Genomic DNA, 18,933 nt, shown 5'->3' on the forward strand with positions numbered 1-18,933 from the left:
TGAAGTCCACAAGCGAAGGGAAAAGGTGAGCGGAGAAGAGCGATAAAACAGACTTTAATTTGTCCAATAGAAACTCTTGTTTGCAACTGGCGGACTAATGATTATGTCCTGGATCAGCTAGATGCAGGCAATATTGTGCAAGGCGATATTGAATGTGTCAAAGTCGTTCACCTTGATTACTCTAATTTCTCTCAACCTGTGCACCTACATTGTAAATGTTTATTCGTAGGCTAGGTTGGTAGCAACCTCCTGATGGTTAAAGGGAAAATTTGAAATTTTAATATCATGTTGTAGCCTAAACTTATTGATGTTACACTGAGCTGGGTGAATGGAATATGAATGACAGTTATCCAACATGCTGTTATAGAAATAAGGCCATGCTCATAAAATAAGAATCGTCGTCCCTGATCTTAAATGGCACCAACCGCCACTGACCTAGCACTAACTTACTTGTTTCAGTGTCATTGCTTAGCCTCCTTCACATGATAGGAAGGAATTGATGCAAAGAAACATGAATGCATTGAGGACCCTAAATGGTCAAAATCCTGACCAATGAAAAGCATGCATACTGTATAGCACGCAAGTTCCACATGCATCCATTTATTGTTGTCAATCGGAAATGTAAAAATTTGATTTACAGGCACACCTCAAGATAGGTTTTGGACCCTGATTATCTTCTTTTAGTGGGAGTAGATATGAAAATTCCGTTCCTATATCACCCTAATATGGAACAGACGGACAGAAACCTTGGGCTTCTGCAATACATGTGGAACGATCACGTATCTGTAATATAGCATATTTGTTATCAGATTAATACACTTTGGAATCCAGTGGCTGGATTGGGAATGTGCTGCCTATGATTTATTCATATAATAATTTCCCCAGCCATATATCCCTATGGAGATGTAGCAAGTCTGAACCAAAGTGCTGGAGGCTGGGTTGCACTCATTTCCACATAAATAACAGTCTTGGTGCTGACCAAATTAACAAACACAATCCAGGCATCATTTTACAATGTTGCTCATCTGGCGTTCCCACCTGTGGGCCCAATGGTTGGCCCCGTCCTTCCTAAATGTTCTTCTTTTCCCATTCCGAATCTTCTGATTAAACAAACCTGATTAGATCCATAGTTGTACATTTCAAATTTGAATTTAAAAGAGTTTTTTTTTATCTCGCCACTCAAAATAATGATTGGATGAAATGTGACAAGCTAATTTTTCCGGCAGTGAAGTTGTGATTAGAGCCGTTTCCTGCGACAAACAGTGTACCGAGGCGGAGACCGACTTCAAATCAACACGTACGGTTTAAGCCCTCCAGTAATACCAAGTTGATACACTGCATCTCTGCTTGCCCAGTTCTGCAATCAACAACAAATCACACAAATACCTGTGTCTCCTCTGGCTAGGTTCCATGCATCCACCATTGTCAGATTCATGCCCTAAAACTTTAACACCAAGTAACATATAGTATCTTTATTTTCTAACTAAATACATAATAAACAGGTTCTTTATCATGTTTTTAATGCCTGATCCCTCAGAATGTCAGAAACGGAATTGGATATTAGTATTTGATAACAACCTGACATGAGTTTTCAAAATGTAAACCCGGCTTAGTTATTCAGAATTCAGATAGCGGCTCGTCATATTTGCATGTCAAGGTGTCAAGCGGTGTCATTAGCAGCAACCAGGAATCTATGCTGGATCACCCCCTCATACAGTATCTCTGATAACTATTATTTGAACTCAATTACCTCTCTACAATAGAGAAGTGAACGCAAACAGCAACTACAGATATGGTATATCAAAACAATGGCAGACGGAAAGTTACTCTCCATGCTAGTTTTGGCAGAAGGAAAGTTACTCTCCATGCTAGTTTTGGCAGAAGGAAAGTTACTCTCCATGCTAGTTTTGGCAGAAGGAGAGTTACTCTCCATGCTAGTTTTGGCAGAAGGAAAGTTACTCTCCATGCTAGTTTTGGCAGAAGGAAAGTTACTCTCCATGCTAGTTTTGGCAGAAGGAGAGTTACTCTCCATGCTAGTTTTGACAGAAGGAAAGTTACTCTCCATGATAGTTTTGGCAGAAGGAAAGTTACTCTCCATGCTAGTTTTGGCAGAAGGAAAGTTACTCTCCATGCTAGTTTTGGCAGAAGGAAAGTTACTCTCCATGCTAGTTTTGTAAGTATGGTGTCTATATTAGGACATATCAAGTCACAGTATATTACAGACTTAACAAATGGACTCAAAGGAAGCAGTGTTTCAATCCAGTCTGTGAAAATGATTTATTTAAATATTATTCTGATATCATCATTACAATACAAACTGTGTCAACGTTCCAGTACAGAAGCTTCACACACACACTACCAGATCAAAATAAAATTACAGTTCATAACATTTTCGACGGCTCAACAAACAGACAAGACTGCATGGAGATGAATCATGATGAGGAGACAATACATCTATGTGGAGCTGAAACAATGGATCAGGAAAAAAAAACAGAAACTGATAGTGCTACTCAATTGTCATTGCGTTGTACGGAAAATTCCCCGGTAACGGAATGAGACTGAGACTCAAGATTGTTTCTACTCACAAAAAATGTATGCCAAACCAAATCCAATTGATTTCAAAGTTTAACACACCATACAACTCCCAAAGTGGTCTCCAGAGTGGCGCAGCGGTGCTAGAAGCGTCACTACAGACCCTGGTTCGATCCCAGGCTGTATCACAACTAGCCGAGTGCCATAGGGCGGTGCACAATTAGGGGAGGGTTTGACCGAGGTAGGACTGTCATTGAAAATCTGAATTTGTTCTTAATTAACTGACTTGCCTACTAAAATAAAAACAACTGTATGCACAATAACTTCTTTTAACAATTTACACAGAAATTTGACAAAAACTCATTTTACTTGAAGAACAGTGGAGATGCAAAGTTTGGTTACTAAATGACGGCACCAACAGAACAACCCGTCATCCAGTTACCATACTTTGCATCAGCACTGTTCTTTAAGTAAATGTATTGAGTTCATGTTTTGAATGTATATTGTTAAAAGTAGTCATTGTGGTTTCTTAAACTTTCATATCAATTGGATTTTGTTTGGCAAACATTTTAAAGTAAAAAAAAATCTGAGTCTCATCATAATTCCTTCATGTGAGATTGCCCATATCTTGTTTGATGGCTGAGACTTTGTTGCTTGTAAGCCACCACAATTGTCAGACTTTGCAATTACCTTAATAAATGTCTGTTGTCAATCCTTCAAATTAAATATATTCACTTTGCTTGACCCATAATACTTTGAAATGGTTCCATTTCTTGTTGACAAAATCCAGTGAGTTGAAGTACTGTAGGCCGTGCAACAGGTAATTTGCCATTGGAAGAGGAAACTGATGGTGAATCCAACTGTCAATAAAGTTTTTTTAAAGAATTGCGTAATTCCATTTCCTGTTGTTAGCAAATGAATAAATGACAACATTGTTACAAATACAGAACATCACTTGTCTCTGCTTTTAGACATTTTGATTAAAAAAGTTTACATGCTGATTATTTACTTTACAAGTTTTACAGATTTTTTAAATTTAAATTTTATACAAGGATTTGACAAACTGAAGGCATTCATTTAAAGATGCAGTTCTGGATCTTAAGCATTTACAAATTCATAACATATTCAACTGAATTGCAAAACTAAATTAAATATTTTTGCACAACGTAACAGCATAAGAAATGGATGACATAGTACACAACTGTGCACAGTTTTCGGGGACCCGTTTTGGCTCTTGAACACTACTTTCAAAAACGACTGGCTGAAATTATACAAAAGCTCTGGAGCGTCACTTTAACTGTGCACACAAATATGCTATCCATTTCACCAGTCCCTGGCTAGAGAACTTGTATGGTATAAACATTCTACTAGCAGATGTCAACTCTTCTTATTCAAAACGGAACATTTAGGATTAATTTAAATAGTTATGATGTTACTTTACTCAATGGACTTTAGCCTAGTATCGATTTGAGGTTGAGTGGCATGACACAGCCTTGCTAGACTGAGTTTTGTCATCCTGGCACCACTGGAACAGTGCAGATGAAATATATCGCCCACACATCTTGTACCCTGACAATACATGCTGATCAGGATATGTCTCTGGGTGGATCCTGCCGTATTCTCTGTCAGCTAAATCCAATTGCTGAATCAACAGGTTTAGATCAGTCTTTCCCAAACTTGTTCCTCGGGACCCCAAGTGGTGCACCCCCCCAGTACTACACAGCTGATTCCAATTATCAAAGCTGGATGATTAGTTGATTATTCAAATCAGCTGTGTAGTGCTAGGGACAAAAATCCAAATGTGCACCCAGTTTGGGAAACCCTAGTTTAGATCCTCTCACTGATCTCAGCAGTGCTGTGTACGGCAGACTGGACTATGTTAACTGTGGGAAAATCCTATTGAGACTTTCAGCAAAATGGTGCTACCTCGTGGCCCCTGGAATTTGTAGGTACTTCCCAATACCTAGAATTATTCCATCTCAGTAAGTCATTATTTTAAACAGGATTTGAAGAAATGGACAGATGTTGTGTTGTGAATCTGGGTAAGCCCAGATTGGAAATAAATTGGAACAATATGTGAGAGCACTAGGACACAGTATGAGCAAAGAGACCAATATTGGTGAACGCCATACTGTTATACTGCCATAGCCAATGTCTTTGGTTGCATGATACATTTTTACAATGGAGACTCTCTTCAGTCTTTGGCTACCCTCTTCAACTAAACTGAATGGCACATCTGAAGCGTTGCTACCGCATCAATGAACAGTTCCACCCATTCAAACAGTACAGATGTATGATCTTAATGTGATCACCCTGTAGCAGGGGAACTTACTACTTGTAGTAAGGTTTTAAAAAGATTCAAAAATGTATATTTTACACTTAACAAATGTCCATTAACTATAAACCACATAATTATTCAAATTTCCTGCTGCTGAAGGATTATTTTCCTGTTGTAGCAAACTGGCTTAAATTAAGATCCAGCATTTGTATTTATGGGGGAATATGTCCAGTTGTCACTTTACGTAACAACAATGCGACATAACATCGATGCATCCATTTAGTTAATGGAAATGATTCAACGTGGTGATTGTCTATGGGAACAATGCAGAGACACTTAGAAAGCTCCCATTTCTATTAACAGTTTTGTATAACGGTAAAATCCATGACGTCTGCTAACGTGTTCTGAATCAAGATGTCGGATTGTCAGAGCGTTGTGTCAATGAACATAGTGAAGGGATAAGAGCGAGAGCGATTTAAAACCGTTTCCTTAATCACAAGACCCATAGTCTTTCTACGTCCTTACGTTTGTGTTACAGATAAGAAACGTATCGTCTAGGTATCATTGGGGGAAATCATTGCACCATCAAACAGTATAAGATGTCTTCTAGGCTAATGTAAGATTCTTTACATAAAGATAGTGTCCCCGAACAGTAGGCTACAGCAGTACCTTGATACTCAGTCCTTTGTTTTCAGTGATGGTAGAACATTTAAATAGGAGAGCTGTACTGTGCGTGAAGCATGACTATTAATGGCGTTGTACAATATTAGTGCAGGCCAATTTAAATGAATAGTCTGCTGGCACGGTCACATTATGAACATTGACATGTTCATGAATCATAATAGGAAATGATAAGGGAAGGAAAAGAAGTATAATTGTAAACAGAAGAAATACCGTGTAAAAAGAAACGAAGCATCAATGAGAAGTGATCTGTAATAACAACGGTCAAGAACTGTATTTGCAAGTTACATTATGGGACGATAAAATAATTCATTGTCGAGTTGCCTTCATTTAGCAATCCGACTAGGCCTCTACATCATGTTGTTGTATTTGACTAGCTCTTTTGTTCTAAGAGGACTATGAATAGCCTTGCACGATGTAGCTTCATAATAGTGAAAACATAGCGAATGTAAGCTATACAACAGTTCCAGGTGTTTGAAATAAAACAATTATATATATACTGATATTATATATACACAAATATAGAATTTTTTTAATTGTTTTACTTTTTTTTTTACTTTTAAGCATTGACACAATAGATTCACTGCAGGAAACCCAAAATAAAGGTCTGTGAAAGATATTCCAAGGAGCCAATGTCAGTTTCCATTTTGTTTTTCGATTGTTGGGTGCATTGAAGAAACGTTGGCACAACAGGTAATCCCGCTGGTGGCCTTTGAGAAGGTGTCTCTTGTGTACAATGAGTAATAAGAATGCATTGGGTGCAGAGTAGTGGAAAATTAGGGCCAACTGTGTCGTCCGCTTGGTGGTAATAACAGGCCATTTTCTCCTTCGTTTCGAGAAGAGGGAGTGATACTCGGAGGAAAAGTCAGTCCTTGAAACTATAGCAAGGTATCCCTCATGAAGCCACAGGCAAGAATCAGGATGGCAAGTCCAAAGCTTGTAGCTATCCTCGTGCCTGTGAAAGAAGGAATTTGGTCAACACATATACAGCGCTTATCTTGCATTCATTTTTTTTATCACTGACAAAAACACTTATTGTTGTAATGTATGTATTTTGTACCTATAAAGCTGTACATTGGGTGTGAGGTTGGTAGTCATCCGTTGTTATATAGAATATGCATTAATTTCACGCAAAATATCTGCACAGTTGTTATCTTTAACAATGTATGCAAAAGCTATTACGACACTAGTCTGAAACATGATATACATTATGCACATATGGAATGATCTGCTTCTGAAATTAAATATGAAGGCTGGATAAGGCCACTAGCTTCCAAATGTGAGTAAATTCATTTAAATGTATTCAAATGAACACTCACTACGCCAACAACCCACAACAACAAAAAACGAGGATAGAATCTTAGAATCTTAGAATCTTAGAATCTTAGAATATTCTAAAGTACATGAAGTACAAACGGTCTTTGAACGAACGTGAAAGGATTTACATGGACAGCTACCATTGGCTGAACTTGTCAAGCTGCTGTCTGTTCTGAAGTCAGTTTCCACTGCGTTTTGAGCAACCCACACTGTCTGACAACTGTGTGATATTAAATAGCGTGGCAGTCTTATGCAAATTTGGTTCATTTGTGTCTCGGGGACATTGTCCTTGAATTGATAAGAGCAAAAAAAAAGGCATCGAGGCATTTCTGTACTAAGGATAATGATGCAGAACGTATAGTACAGAAGGGAGAGATGGGAAGATATTCTGAATGGCAATGGTAAATACTCTAGTGTATATTAAGCTTTTATTCTGTTAAATCACCCTGGAACACACAAACTAAAACTGGATCCAAGGTCCAAAAGGCATAAAAAGAAACAAGATGAACTTGTTCTTGTACCTGCCGAGACTGAAAAAAGTGTCTGGGAGGGAAAATAGCAAGAATGTAATCCTCCCGAAACAAGGCAGCATTCAGGAAATGGAAAATGAAATATTCCCTAAATCATGATGACATTTACTGGATTTTGTCTGTCAGACCAAGCACAGCAATGTTCTAAGAGGAGAATTGTCAGGGGACATTTTGGTTCAGCTCAATATCAGGAGGAGGAAAAAGACGGAGGCCTGTGACCCGCTGTTCTTCCCTGCCAGATTTAATTTGGCCCGGGGTGATCAAGTGGACAGGAGTGCCACAGAGGAGCTAGGCCAAAACATCCTCCGCATGGAGAATCATTAATCAGCTCACAGCCTGGGAGGGTGGGCTACGCTGCACTGCCGATGCAGACTGCACTGATGATGTGCAGTGAATATCTCACACCATCCACGCTAGCCCCACCTGAAAACATCACGCCACGGAATATAGCCTAAATGTCATTCTTAGATAAACAATAAAAAAAAGTGCATCACATGAAAGGCTTTAAAAAAAAACATGAATTGTCACAACCAAACTCTTGATTTAATAAATAAGGCTAAAACCGGGAGTGAGCACAAGTATAATATGACACCAAAGGACTGTTAATTTTACTATAACAGTACTTAAATGGCTTTAAGTTGCACAGAGTAAAGTCACCTGGTCTACTAGCAATTATTACAGTCTAACTGAGTCTGTAGTTGAATCAATATTTAGTCTAATGGAATGCAGGGCAGAGTGACCTCCCCACTGAGGGAGGGTGTATCACCCTGGCCTTATGCTGCTACCATAGGGATAGAGTTAATCTCCCATGGGCAGATTCTGCATGTAGGGCGAAGAATCACTGATTATATGGACCTATTGGGACTGGGAGGAGGTAGTGTTTTAACTGTCTTTGGGGGGTTGGCTGAGAGTTTCCTTTTGCGAGGGTGGAGACTTTGCAAACCGAGAGAAATCTCAATTTCTTAAAAAAGTATAGACCTAGAAGTTAATCACAAAACTGATCAAATTCCCAGAGATTAAAATTCTGGGTTAACTGAGATTAGGAGAGAGCTGGCTTTGCGCCATCTATCTGCCTACACGATGGCGCTAGCTGTGGATGTGGCCTACTGAAAAAAATGCAATAACAGTCTGATTTGTCTAGTAAATCCCTGCTGGGATTTGGTGATACCAGATGGCACTGCATATAGGTGTCATTCACCCATTTCACAAATGTTCCCAGTTTTCAGTATTCTTCAACACTTAGCCATGTCGGATAGGACACGGCGTTACTCGATCTTATGAAAGTATACTGAACTAAAATAGAAACGCATGCTGGTCCCATGTTTAATGAGCTGAAATAAAAGATCCCAGAAATTGTCCATATGCACAAAAAGCTTCTCTCAAATGTGTTTAAATCCCTGTTAATGAGCTTTTCTCCTTGTGCTGGGGACAAGGAAACTCCACTCTAAAATGTGCATTATTGTCACACAATGCCACAGATGTCTCAAGTTGATGGAGAGTGCAATTGGAATGCTGACTGCAGGAATATCCACCAGAGCGGTTGCCAAATAATTGAATATTAATTTCTTTACCACAAACCTCCAATGTCATTTCAGAGAATTTGGCAGAACATCCTACTGGCCTCACAACCATGGTCCATGTGCAACCACGCCAGCCCAGGACCTCCACATCCAGTATGTCTGTCTGTAACAAAGCCCTTTTGAGGGGAAAAACTCACTCTGATTGGCTGGGCCTATCTCCTTAGTGGGTGGGTCTACGCCCTCCCAGGCCCACCCATGGCTGCCCCCGTGCCCAGTCATGTTAAATCCATAGATTAGGGCCTAATTATTTCAATTGTCTGATTTCCTTCTATGAACTGTATCTCTGGAAAATATTTGAAATTGTTGCATGTTGCATTTATATTTTTGTTCAGCATAGTTATTTTCCCACAACGGGTTGGCGTCTTGCCACATAGATTAAACAAAGTTGTGAAGACCTTTTGGTACTTCTGGGACATTCATTGTATTTTGATTAAGTGATCCAAGAGCTTTGAAAAACCAACAATGCCAAAACAAATGTATCCAAACTGAGGTAACTAGACCTGCCACATTAGCCTTCTCTGCACAGGCACGTAATGCAGACAACACTATGCACTGAATTCCTACTCGGCTAACAATTGCCATGGTTTACAGGTACGGCAATGTGTAAAATCTTTGCAGCCTGGACTGAAAGGCATACAGACAAGAAGACACGCTGATGGACAGGTAGACAAACAGACAGACTGACATACAGGCAGAAAAAAAGAAAAAAAAAGATACAAAATAGATAGATGGATTGGCTAATGATCAAGTCCACTGAAATTCCATGAAACATGAAACAGCGAGTACTGGAACCCAATGTAGCGGAACCCGACGAGACTCTTGCGGCGTTATCTCACCTGAACTCTGTTTGACTGTCTCACCTGAACTCTGTTTGACTGTCTCACCTGAACTCTGTTTGATTGTCTCACCTGAACTACGTCTGATTGTCTCACCTGAACTATGTTTGACAATCTCACCTGAACACTATTTGATTGTCTCACCTGAACACTATTTGATTGTCTCACCTGAACTATGTTTGACAATCTCACCTGAACACTATTTGATTGTCTCACCTGAACTCTATTTGATTGTCTCACCTGAACACTATTTGATTGTCTCACCTGAACTCTGTTTGACTGTCTCACCTGAACTCTGTTTGATTGTCTCACCTGAATTATGTTTGATTGTCTCACCTGAACTCTGTTTGACTGTCTCACCTGAACTCTGTTTGACTGTCTCACCTGAACTCTGTTTGACTGTCTCACCTGAACTCTGTTTGACTGTCTCACCTGAACTCTGTTTGACTGTCTCACCTGAACTCTGTTTGATTGTCTCACCTGAACTCTGTTTGATTGTCTCATCTGAACTCTGTTTGATTGTCTCACCTGAACTCTGTTTGATTGTCTCACCTGAATTATGTTTGACTGTCTCACCTGAACTCTGTTTGATTGTCTCACCTGAATTATGTTTGATTGTCTCACCTGAACTCTGTTTGATTGTCTCACCTGAACACTATTTGATTGTCTCACCTGAACACTATTTGATTGTCTCATCTGAACTATGTTTGATTGTCTCACCTGAACTCTGTTTGATTGTCTCACCTGAACACTATTTGATTGTCTCACCTGAACTCTGTTTGATTGTCTCACCTGAACTCTGTTTGATTGTCTCACCTGAACACTATTTGATTGTCTCACCTGAACTCTGTTTGATTGTCTCACCTGAACTCTGTTTGATTGTCTCACCTGAACTCTGTTTGATTGTCTCACCTGAACTCTGTTTGATTGTCTCACCTGAACTCTGTTTGATTGTCTCACCTGAACACTATTTGATTGTCTCACCTGAACACTATTTGATTGTCTCACCTGAACACTATTTGATTGTCTCACCTGAACTCTGTTTGATTGTCTCACCTGAACTCTGTTTGACAATCTCACCTGAACACTATTTGATTGTCTCACCTGAACACTATTTGATTGTCTCACCTGAACACTATTTGATTGTCTCACCTGAACTCTGTTTGATTGTCTCACCTGAACTCTGTTTGATTGTCTCACCTGAACTCTGTTTGATTGTCTCACCTGAACTCTGTTTGATTGTCTCACCTGAACTCTGTTTGATTGTCTCACCTGAACTCTGTTTGATTGTCTCACCTGAACTCTGTTTGATTGTCTCACCTGAACTCTGTTTGACTATCTCACCTGAACTCTGTTTGATTGTCTCACCTGAACTCTGTTTGATTGTCTCACCTGAACTCTGTTTGATTGTCTCACCTGAACTCTGTTTGATTGTCTCACCTGAACTACATTTGATTGTCTCACCTGAACACTATTTGATTGTCTCACCTGAATTCTGTTTGATTGTCTCACCTGAATTCTGTTTGATTGTCTCACCTGAACTCTGTTTGACAATCTCACCTGAACTCTGAACTCTGTTTGACAATCTCACCTGAACTCTGTTTGACAATCTCACCTGAATGCTGTTTGATTGTCTCACCTGAACACTATTTGATTGTCTCACCTGAACTCTGTTTGATTGTCTCACCTGAACTCTGTTTGATTGTCTCACCTGAACTCTGTTTGATTGTCTCACCTGAACTCTGTTTGATTGTCTCACCTGAACTCTGTTTGATTGTCTCACCTGAACTCTGTTTGACTGTCTCACCTGAACTCTGTTTGACTATCTCACCTGAACTATGTTTGATTGTCTCACCTGAACTCTGTTTGACTGTCTCACCTGAACTCTGTTTGATTGTCTCACCTGAACTCTGTTTGACTGTCTCACCTGAACTCTGTTTGACTGTCTCACCTGAACTCTGTTTGACTGTCTCACCTGAACTCTGTTTGACTGTCTCACCTGAACTCTGTTTGACTGTCTCACCTGAATTATGTTTGATTGTCTCACCTGAATTATGTTTGAACTCTGTTTGATTGTCTCACCTGAACTCTGTTTGATTGTCTCACCTGAACTCTGTTTGATTGTCTCACCTGAACTCTGTTTGATTGTCTCACCTGAACTCTGTTTGATTGTCTCACCTGAACTCTTCTTTGATTGTCTCACCTGAACTCTGTTTGATTGTCTCACCTGAACTCTGTTTGACTGTCTCACCTGAACTCTGTTTGATTGTCTCACCTGAACTCTGTTTGATTGTCTCACCTGAACTCTGTTTGATTGTCTCACCTGAACTCTGTTTGATTGTCTCACCTGAACTCTGTTTGATTGTCTCACCTGAACTCTGTTTGATTGTCTCACCTGAACTCTGTTTGATTGTCTCACCTGAACTCTGTTTGATTGTCTCACCTGAACTCTGTTTGATTGTCTCACCTGAACTCTGTTTGACTGTCTCACCTGAACTCTGTTTGATTGTCTCACCTGAACTCTGTTTGACTGTCTCACCTGAACTCTGTTTGATTGTCTCACCTGAACTCTGTTTGATTGTCTCACCTGAACTCTGTTTGATTGTCTCACCTGAACTCTGTTTGATTGTCTCACCTGAACTCTGTTTGATTGTCTCACCTGAACTCTGTTTGATTGTCTTGGCTGATGATGTCTGAGAGCTGGAGGTAGAGCGAACCCTCAGGTCGGGGCTCATGCTGTCTTGTGCTGCTGTGGCGCCTGTCTTGCGTGGCTTCTTATCTGCTGTCAGGTGGGACAAGGGGGATGTCTTCTTGGCCAGCCTGATGCGGGGCCGGGTGCTGTTCACCTTCAGATAGGCCTGGACCTTGTACTCCAGCAGCTCTCCGTAGTTGGCGTTGGTGACTCTGCACTCGTACAGGCCCTCGTCACTCTTTCCCACCCGGGAGATCTGCAGTTTGTGGGAGATGTCGTTTCCCTGTACCTTCACTGTCTGTAGGTAGATATAGAGATGTTCAACTAACAATCCAGGAGCAACCTACATCACAAAGCCACATGACTAGTGGTGCAGTACAGAGAACCATGTAATGACACAACAGTAACCCACGGTGATGGTTTTATGAGTCCATACTTATGGAGTGTCCATATTCTACATCTGTAGTGCTTGCTGTTTGGGGTTTTAGACTGGGTTTCTGTTTAAGCACTTTGTGACATCTGCTCATGGAAAAACATTTGATTTAATTTGATGTCTTAATATGGACACCATACACATTCTGTACATGCAGTAACTTACACTTATTTTAGTCCCTTCGTCGTCTGGATCCGGCTCTGGTATCACTTCCATCTAAGAAAACAGAGAAAACAAAAATACACCTAAAAAACAGGAAGAAAGCTGAAAAGACATTTGAAAAGTGGACAGCAATGCATTATGGGTCTCTAAGAGTGTGCCATTCCAACAAATGTTCGAGGAGATATATTTTTATACCAGTTTAGTCTTCGCAGACACTCAAATATAACTAGTCAGACAGCCTCTGGCATTCCTTTAGTACGGTGAACTCAAAAGTATATTTTGTGTGTAAATGCAGTATCGTCGTCATCCATGGACGACTATAAATGTTTGATAGCTACATCGATAAGTAGTTATTCACACATGGAAGCAGCAAAAACATACCAATATCACCACAAAAGATTGGCTAATATGAAGGAAAACCTCCCCCCCCCCATTCTGTACATTTAGAATGGGGACAAAGCTTTATGAAAAGAATCAATGAAATACAGTTACTTCGATATTCAGTCAAAAGAAACAGTATGAAACAGAATGTTTATACTCATTGACAAATTGACAACTGACTGCAACAAATTTTTTACTCATAAATGACATTGAGCTGGCAAAGAACTCTACATCATCATCTAAGAAAAGCCAACGTTTTCTCTACATGCTGATGAGACATAACGAACTGTCTGGTGTCTTTATACACGCAACAAACCTTTCAATAGGAGACTCTCAAATGAAGTGAAAACACAGAGACATCAAAAGAAAAGGGATACAGCTTCAGGTTGAACATGTCCACATTCTGGCTCTGGTGGCTGTATTCTGGCACCACAGCAAACACTCAGCCCAAAGCAGACATCATGGACTGGGCATTGATTTTAGAGGGTATAATTTATTTAATCTTCATCGAAGGCCAAATGGACTTATTTCCGGGAAAGTGTGCTGATGACAGCCCTGAGCAGAGCAGCAGAGCCTCTTTCAAACCAGTCCATGAAAGAAACACCTTCAGAAGATGAAATATGTCGGCTTCACAAGAGACTTGTAAAGGTGGAAAAGGTACAGGAGCTCCATAAGAACACCTGAACAGGTCGAAAAGGTACAGGAGCTCCATAAGAAAACCTGAACAGGTCGAAAAGGTACAGGAGCTCCATAAGAAAACCTGAACAGGTCGAAAAGGTACAGGAGCTCCATAAGAAAACCTGAACAGGTCGAAAAGGTACAGGAGCTTACATAAGAAAACCTGAACTAGCGAGTTTTCTGTCAAGTATATAATGACTTTCGAGAAGCTACTACTTACAAAATAATACTTTCTTTCAACTGCGATCAAAACTATCAATAATAGACAATTGCATACGATGATGTCAAGAGAATTGGTGGGGCCTCGGCATGGATTTGACTAAAAGTCCCCCATCTCAATATTTTCTTTACAAAATGTCCCTTGATTAAACTATAGAGTCCATGTAGTGTCCATATAAGTCACCTGGGATGGATACTCTTCTAAAAGATAGAAATCCACTCACATATGTCCTGCTGGTTTCCCTCTATAGTCAGAATAATGCTGTAGACCATCAATGACCAAAGACTAGGTTCAGCAGAAAAAGATTGAAGCCTGTCTCTCTAGTTCAGTCCTGGATCACAGTTTTATAGGGTCATTTATCCCAATTGGGTCTAGTCAATTTACAGTGGCTTTGCGAACCATAAAAAAAATGCTGGGCATTTAATTGTAGAACTCCATTAGTCATTTAGCCTTGTACAAATGCAATTAACTTAATTGTGACATAATGAATTTTTTGATATTCATTCAGAATCCAGGGATTTATCATGAAGCGTAATAGACATTTATAGGCCACTTGCAGACTGGCATGGAAGTGTGTTGATTTCATGATGAGAGAAATCTATTAAAATGTACACAAGCGTTAGCCTATCCGTAGCTCGAGCATAGCAGAACAGCATGTTTCCTCAACTGGGAAATAGACTCCCAGTCTTAGAATTGTCATCAATAATGATACCCTTTTGTCTACAAATGTGTTTTGTTTCATTTACAAGTGTTCTTTAGAGTGAATTAACGTCTTTTGACTGTGATGCAAAAGTTTGCAGTGATACTAAGAAACAAAAGCTCCATTATTTTCTCATTTATATTTCATCTTTCTATGCCTGGCTGCCTCTGAGCTCCTCCACACACTCTCCGTTTCAATCTCTTGTCTCTTTATTACAAAAACCCTCCACCATCACACACTGCCATTCTTCATGCGAACTGAAATTGACTTCTTGTAAAATGTGTCCCGCAATTACTGTGCATAAAGCAAGTGGCCGCCCAGGTCCCTGCAACCAAATGAATGTCAAAAGAGAAGAATGGATGAATGTACATTGAGATATAGACCTAAATGTACAACACTTCCACCCTTCATTACGACTGTCTGACTTATTTCATTATAATGAACTAGAGGCTGTTATAATTGTTAGGTTATTGTCTATAGGCCCCCTGTGTTACATTTCATTAATTACAAGCAATCAATAAGCAGCCTTGATTTAAAAACCAATCAAATCATACGATCAGCTGCAACAACAAGACTCACTCCCTCATCCTTCAAGAGCTGGGCTCTTGAGCTCAACACGTTATTCCCCTCTCACTGTCTGGAGTAGTGAGGAACATGTCCATTACTACGCCCAAGTCTACAACCAGATGAACACCAGTCAACTAGGATGTAGATTCACTTGACTTAAAGTCAACCGGTTAGGGTTTAATAGCAGTCATTTGGTAACACTGGACTTAAAGGCCAGTAAGCATTTCACAATAGCATTTCACAGCTGCTTTATCCTGTGGATGTGACAGATTCATTTTGATTTGATTTGATTTGTAAAAGTAGAAGCCCTGTGCACAGCAGGGCGTCTTCTTCAAGTGGGTTAGGAACAACTTGGAATCCAAATCACCATGCAAAAACCACACACTTGGAAAGACAACAGTTGATCTTGATGCATTGTCTGAGGCTGTCCTAATATGGAATTGTGCCAGTTTTACATTTGTTTTGGGAACTGCAAGTGAACTTTCTCTACAGAATCTCTGCCTCTTTTAACAAGTCCTTCGTCATAACATCAAGTACCCAATAATAACGTTAGAGTGTGTTAAGCCGGAGTACATAAAATGCCATGCAGCCTTGTAAGTGCTCGCTAATTACAAAGCTCACTGACTCTTGAGTGGGCGCTCAAGACGTTATGGTGCGAGATCTGCTGTTAATGTTAATTATGGCCACTGCAATCATGTTCTTGAGTTCTTCTCAAATGGAAAAAAGCTGTACGGGCTCCACTGCCATTGGTCAAGTGTCCGATGATGAAACGGTAATTACATGTACAATAGATGAACTGTAGCATCTCCCAATATGAAAGAGAGTGTAGGACTCGGTTTCAGTCGGCTAAACAGCTCTCCAAGTGTACATAGGTTTTAACTGACAGAACAAAAAGTCATTTAAAATGAGTTTTGGAAAATACTGCTGTACGTGATCGCATTTCATACATTTTTGGTGTACTGTTTGCATTAAATCTGTATAAGTTATCACCTCTTTCCATTTGAGAAGATCTCAAGGGGTGGCAGGTAGCCCAGTGGTTAGAGCGTAGAGGTGGCAGGTAGCCCAGTGGTTAGAGTGTAGAGGTGGCAGGTAGCCCAGTGGTTAGAGCGTAGAGGTGGCAGGTAGCTCAGTGTTTAGAGCGTAGAGGTGGCAGGTAGCCCAGTGGTTAGAGCGTAGAGGTGGCAGATAGCCCAGTGGTTAGAGTGTAGAGGTGGCAGGTAGCCCAGTGGTTAGAGTGTAGAGGTGGCAGGTAGCCCAGTGGTTAGAGTGTAGAGGTGGCAGATAGCCCAGTGGTTAGAGTGTAGAGGTGGCAGGTAGCCCAGTGGTTAGAGCGTAGAGGTGGCAGGTAGCCCAGTGGTTAGAGCGTAGAGGTGGCAGGTAGCCCAGTGGTTAGAGCGTAGATGTGGCAGGTAGCCCAGTGGTTAGAGTGTAGAGGTGGCAGGTAGCCCAGTGGTTAGAGCGTAGAGGTGGCAGGTAGCCCAGTGGTTAGAGCGTTGGGACAGGAACCGAAAGGTTGCTGAATCAAATCCCAGAGCTGACAAGGTAAAAAAAAACATGTTGTTCCTCCCCTGAACAAGACAATTAACCCACTGTTCCCCGATAGGCTGTGATTGTAAATAAGAATTTGTTTTTATCTGACTTGCCAGGTTAAATAAAATATCACTGCACATGACTTGTGAAATGAGTGACTTTGAGATTAAATAGTGTAAAGTAACAATCTGAGCATTTCAGGGCTGTTTAGAGGGCACACAAGTAAATGTGATTTTTAAAAAGCAAGAGGAAGGAACTCCTACTCAGCTCTTCAGAAGTTCCCAGTGTGGAAACAGGAGACAGGATTCCGTTTAAAAGAGCTTCTAAAAATGGCTTCAAAGCCACGTGCGGCTCCCTAGTCTCCTCTAGCGCCACACCACCTTGGCAACTATATAAGTGAAGTATGAGACCGTGGTGGTTTTTCAAGTACATCATCAAACCTCTCAGTCAAATCAGCAATTCCATCATATAGAAGTCCAATCAGTTCCCATACAAGTGAAGGTACAGAGGAATTTCTCCAATATTTGATGTTTCTCACAGATGTTGAGTTACCCTCTTGTTAGTGCCATCATAGATCACTCCCCACACACACACACACCGAACACACAACAAACTACTGACAAGGAACATGGCAACGTATGAACAGAGAATGGGACACAATGTCTCAAAAAGAGATAGCTGTAGGTTAACTTAAACAAATGTTTACTGGAGAATATTGAAAGTCAATTGATTGGGCAGTTTTATGTTCAGTCTGGCAGTCCTATCCCTCTCTGACACAGAGGAAAGGAAGAGCTGGTATGTTACAAAATGAGGAGACTGAGACAGAGGAAGACAATAAGGAAGAGGAAGACAATATGAAATGTCAATGTAAAGTAGGCGATTATGAAAAATGGTGAAGTGCCGTGGAAAACAACTGAAGCATGTTTAATACAGTAGAATCATTATGAGAATTGAATGACAAAGTACCATGGGAATACATTCATTAATCAAGGTTCATGAAGGGATTTTGACAATCACATCTGATGCACAAGCACGTCCTATTTTCAACGTGAAACTGGTCCACAGTAAAATTAAACATTTCAACCCATTTCCGTCTCTGTGTTTTTTGCATTCTTTCGCTGAATCAATAGTTTAATTGTGACTTCCTTCCTCTCTTCTCCTCTTCTTGTTCATCAGAGATATTCTGAGAAACAAGATGGAGGTGAGACACAAACAGTTCAGTTCCAAGGAGGCAGCATCCTCTACCATCAATGTCATCTCTGTTGAAATGTCTAGGGAAAATGCATGTGGTAGAAATGCATTGGCCTTTCAGAATCGGCAGAGGCTGTGTGAGTCACAGTGGAGTAAAAGAGAGGAAATTAAAGGAAGCCAACAGAAATAATAGTTCAAGGACCAAAAAAATCAGGAAGATAAACAACTTACAAAATAACTTAGAGAACACCTCCATATTCCCATGGAGAGATGTCGAAAGAAAACTTTTTCTAACTTTTCTATATACTATAGGTCTCTTCACTGATGTTGTTAATGTCTCTGGGCAAGAAGTGCCTACGCATGGAAACACACTTAGTGTTTATAGAACAAAACAATACATTATTCACACTCATGTTGAATAATCACTGTAATTATGAAGCTAACTTTAATATGCACAGTCTAATAAGAGTCACTTTATGCTATTATCCAATTTGATGGAAGTAAATTAGCACATCAATTAACATCTTAAAACATCTTGAGGTATTTAAGTCAAAATCATTGGCGGATGACAGATCTTGTGAAAACATATCCTTTCTTTAGGATTCATTTGGTTCTCAATGCAACA

General features: G+C 40.2%; 1 protein-coding gene across 1 annotated transcript in view; it reads right to left on the reverse strand.

The window, feature by feature from the left end:
- Positions 1-2,252: 2,252 nt before the first annotated feature.
- Positions 2,253-18,933, reverse strand: part of LOC118361799 (V-set and transmembrane domain-containing protein 2A-like) — a 39,314-nt gene continuing 22,633 nt past the window's right edge. Inside the window, exons 3-5 of the mRNA XM_052484003.1 lie at positions 13,045-13,095; positions 12,414-12,744; positions 2,253-6,446 (exon numbers count right to left, since the gene is read on the reverse strand). Coding sequence (XP_052339963.1) covers positions 6,370-6,446; positions 12,414-12,744; positions 13,045-13,095 — 459 coding nt within the window. The 3' untranslated portion in view covers positions 2,253-6,369. The remainder of the gene's footprint in view (positions 6,447-12,413; positions 12,745-13,044; positions 13,096-18,933) is intronic.

This window comes from Oncorhynchus keta, chromosome 28, assembly GCF_023373465.1.
Source record: "Oncorhynchus keta strain PuntledgeMale-10-30-2019 chromosome 28, Oket_V2, whole genome shotgun sequence".
NCBI lineage: Eukaryota > Metazoa > Chordata > Actinopteri > Salmoniformes > Salmonidae > Oncorhynchus > Oncorhynchus keta.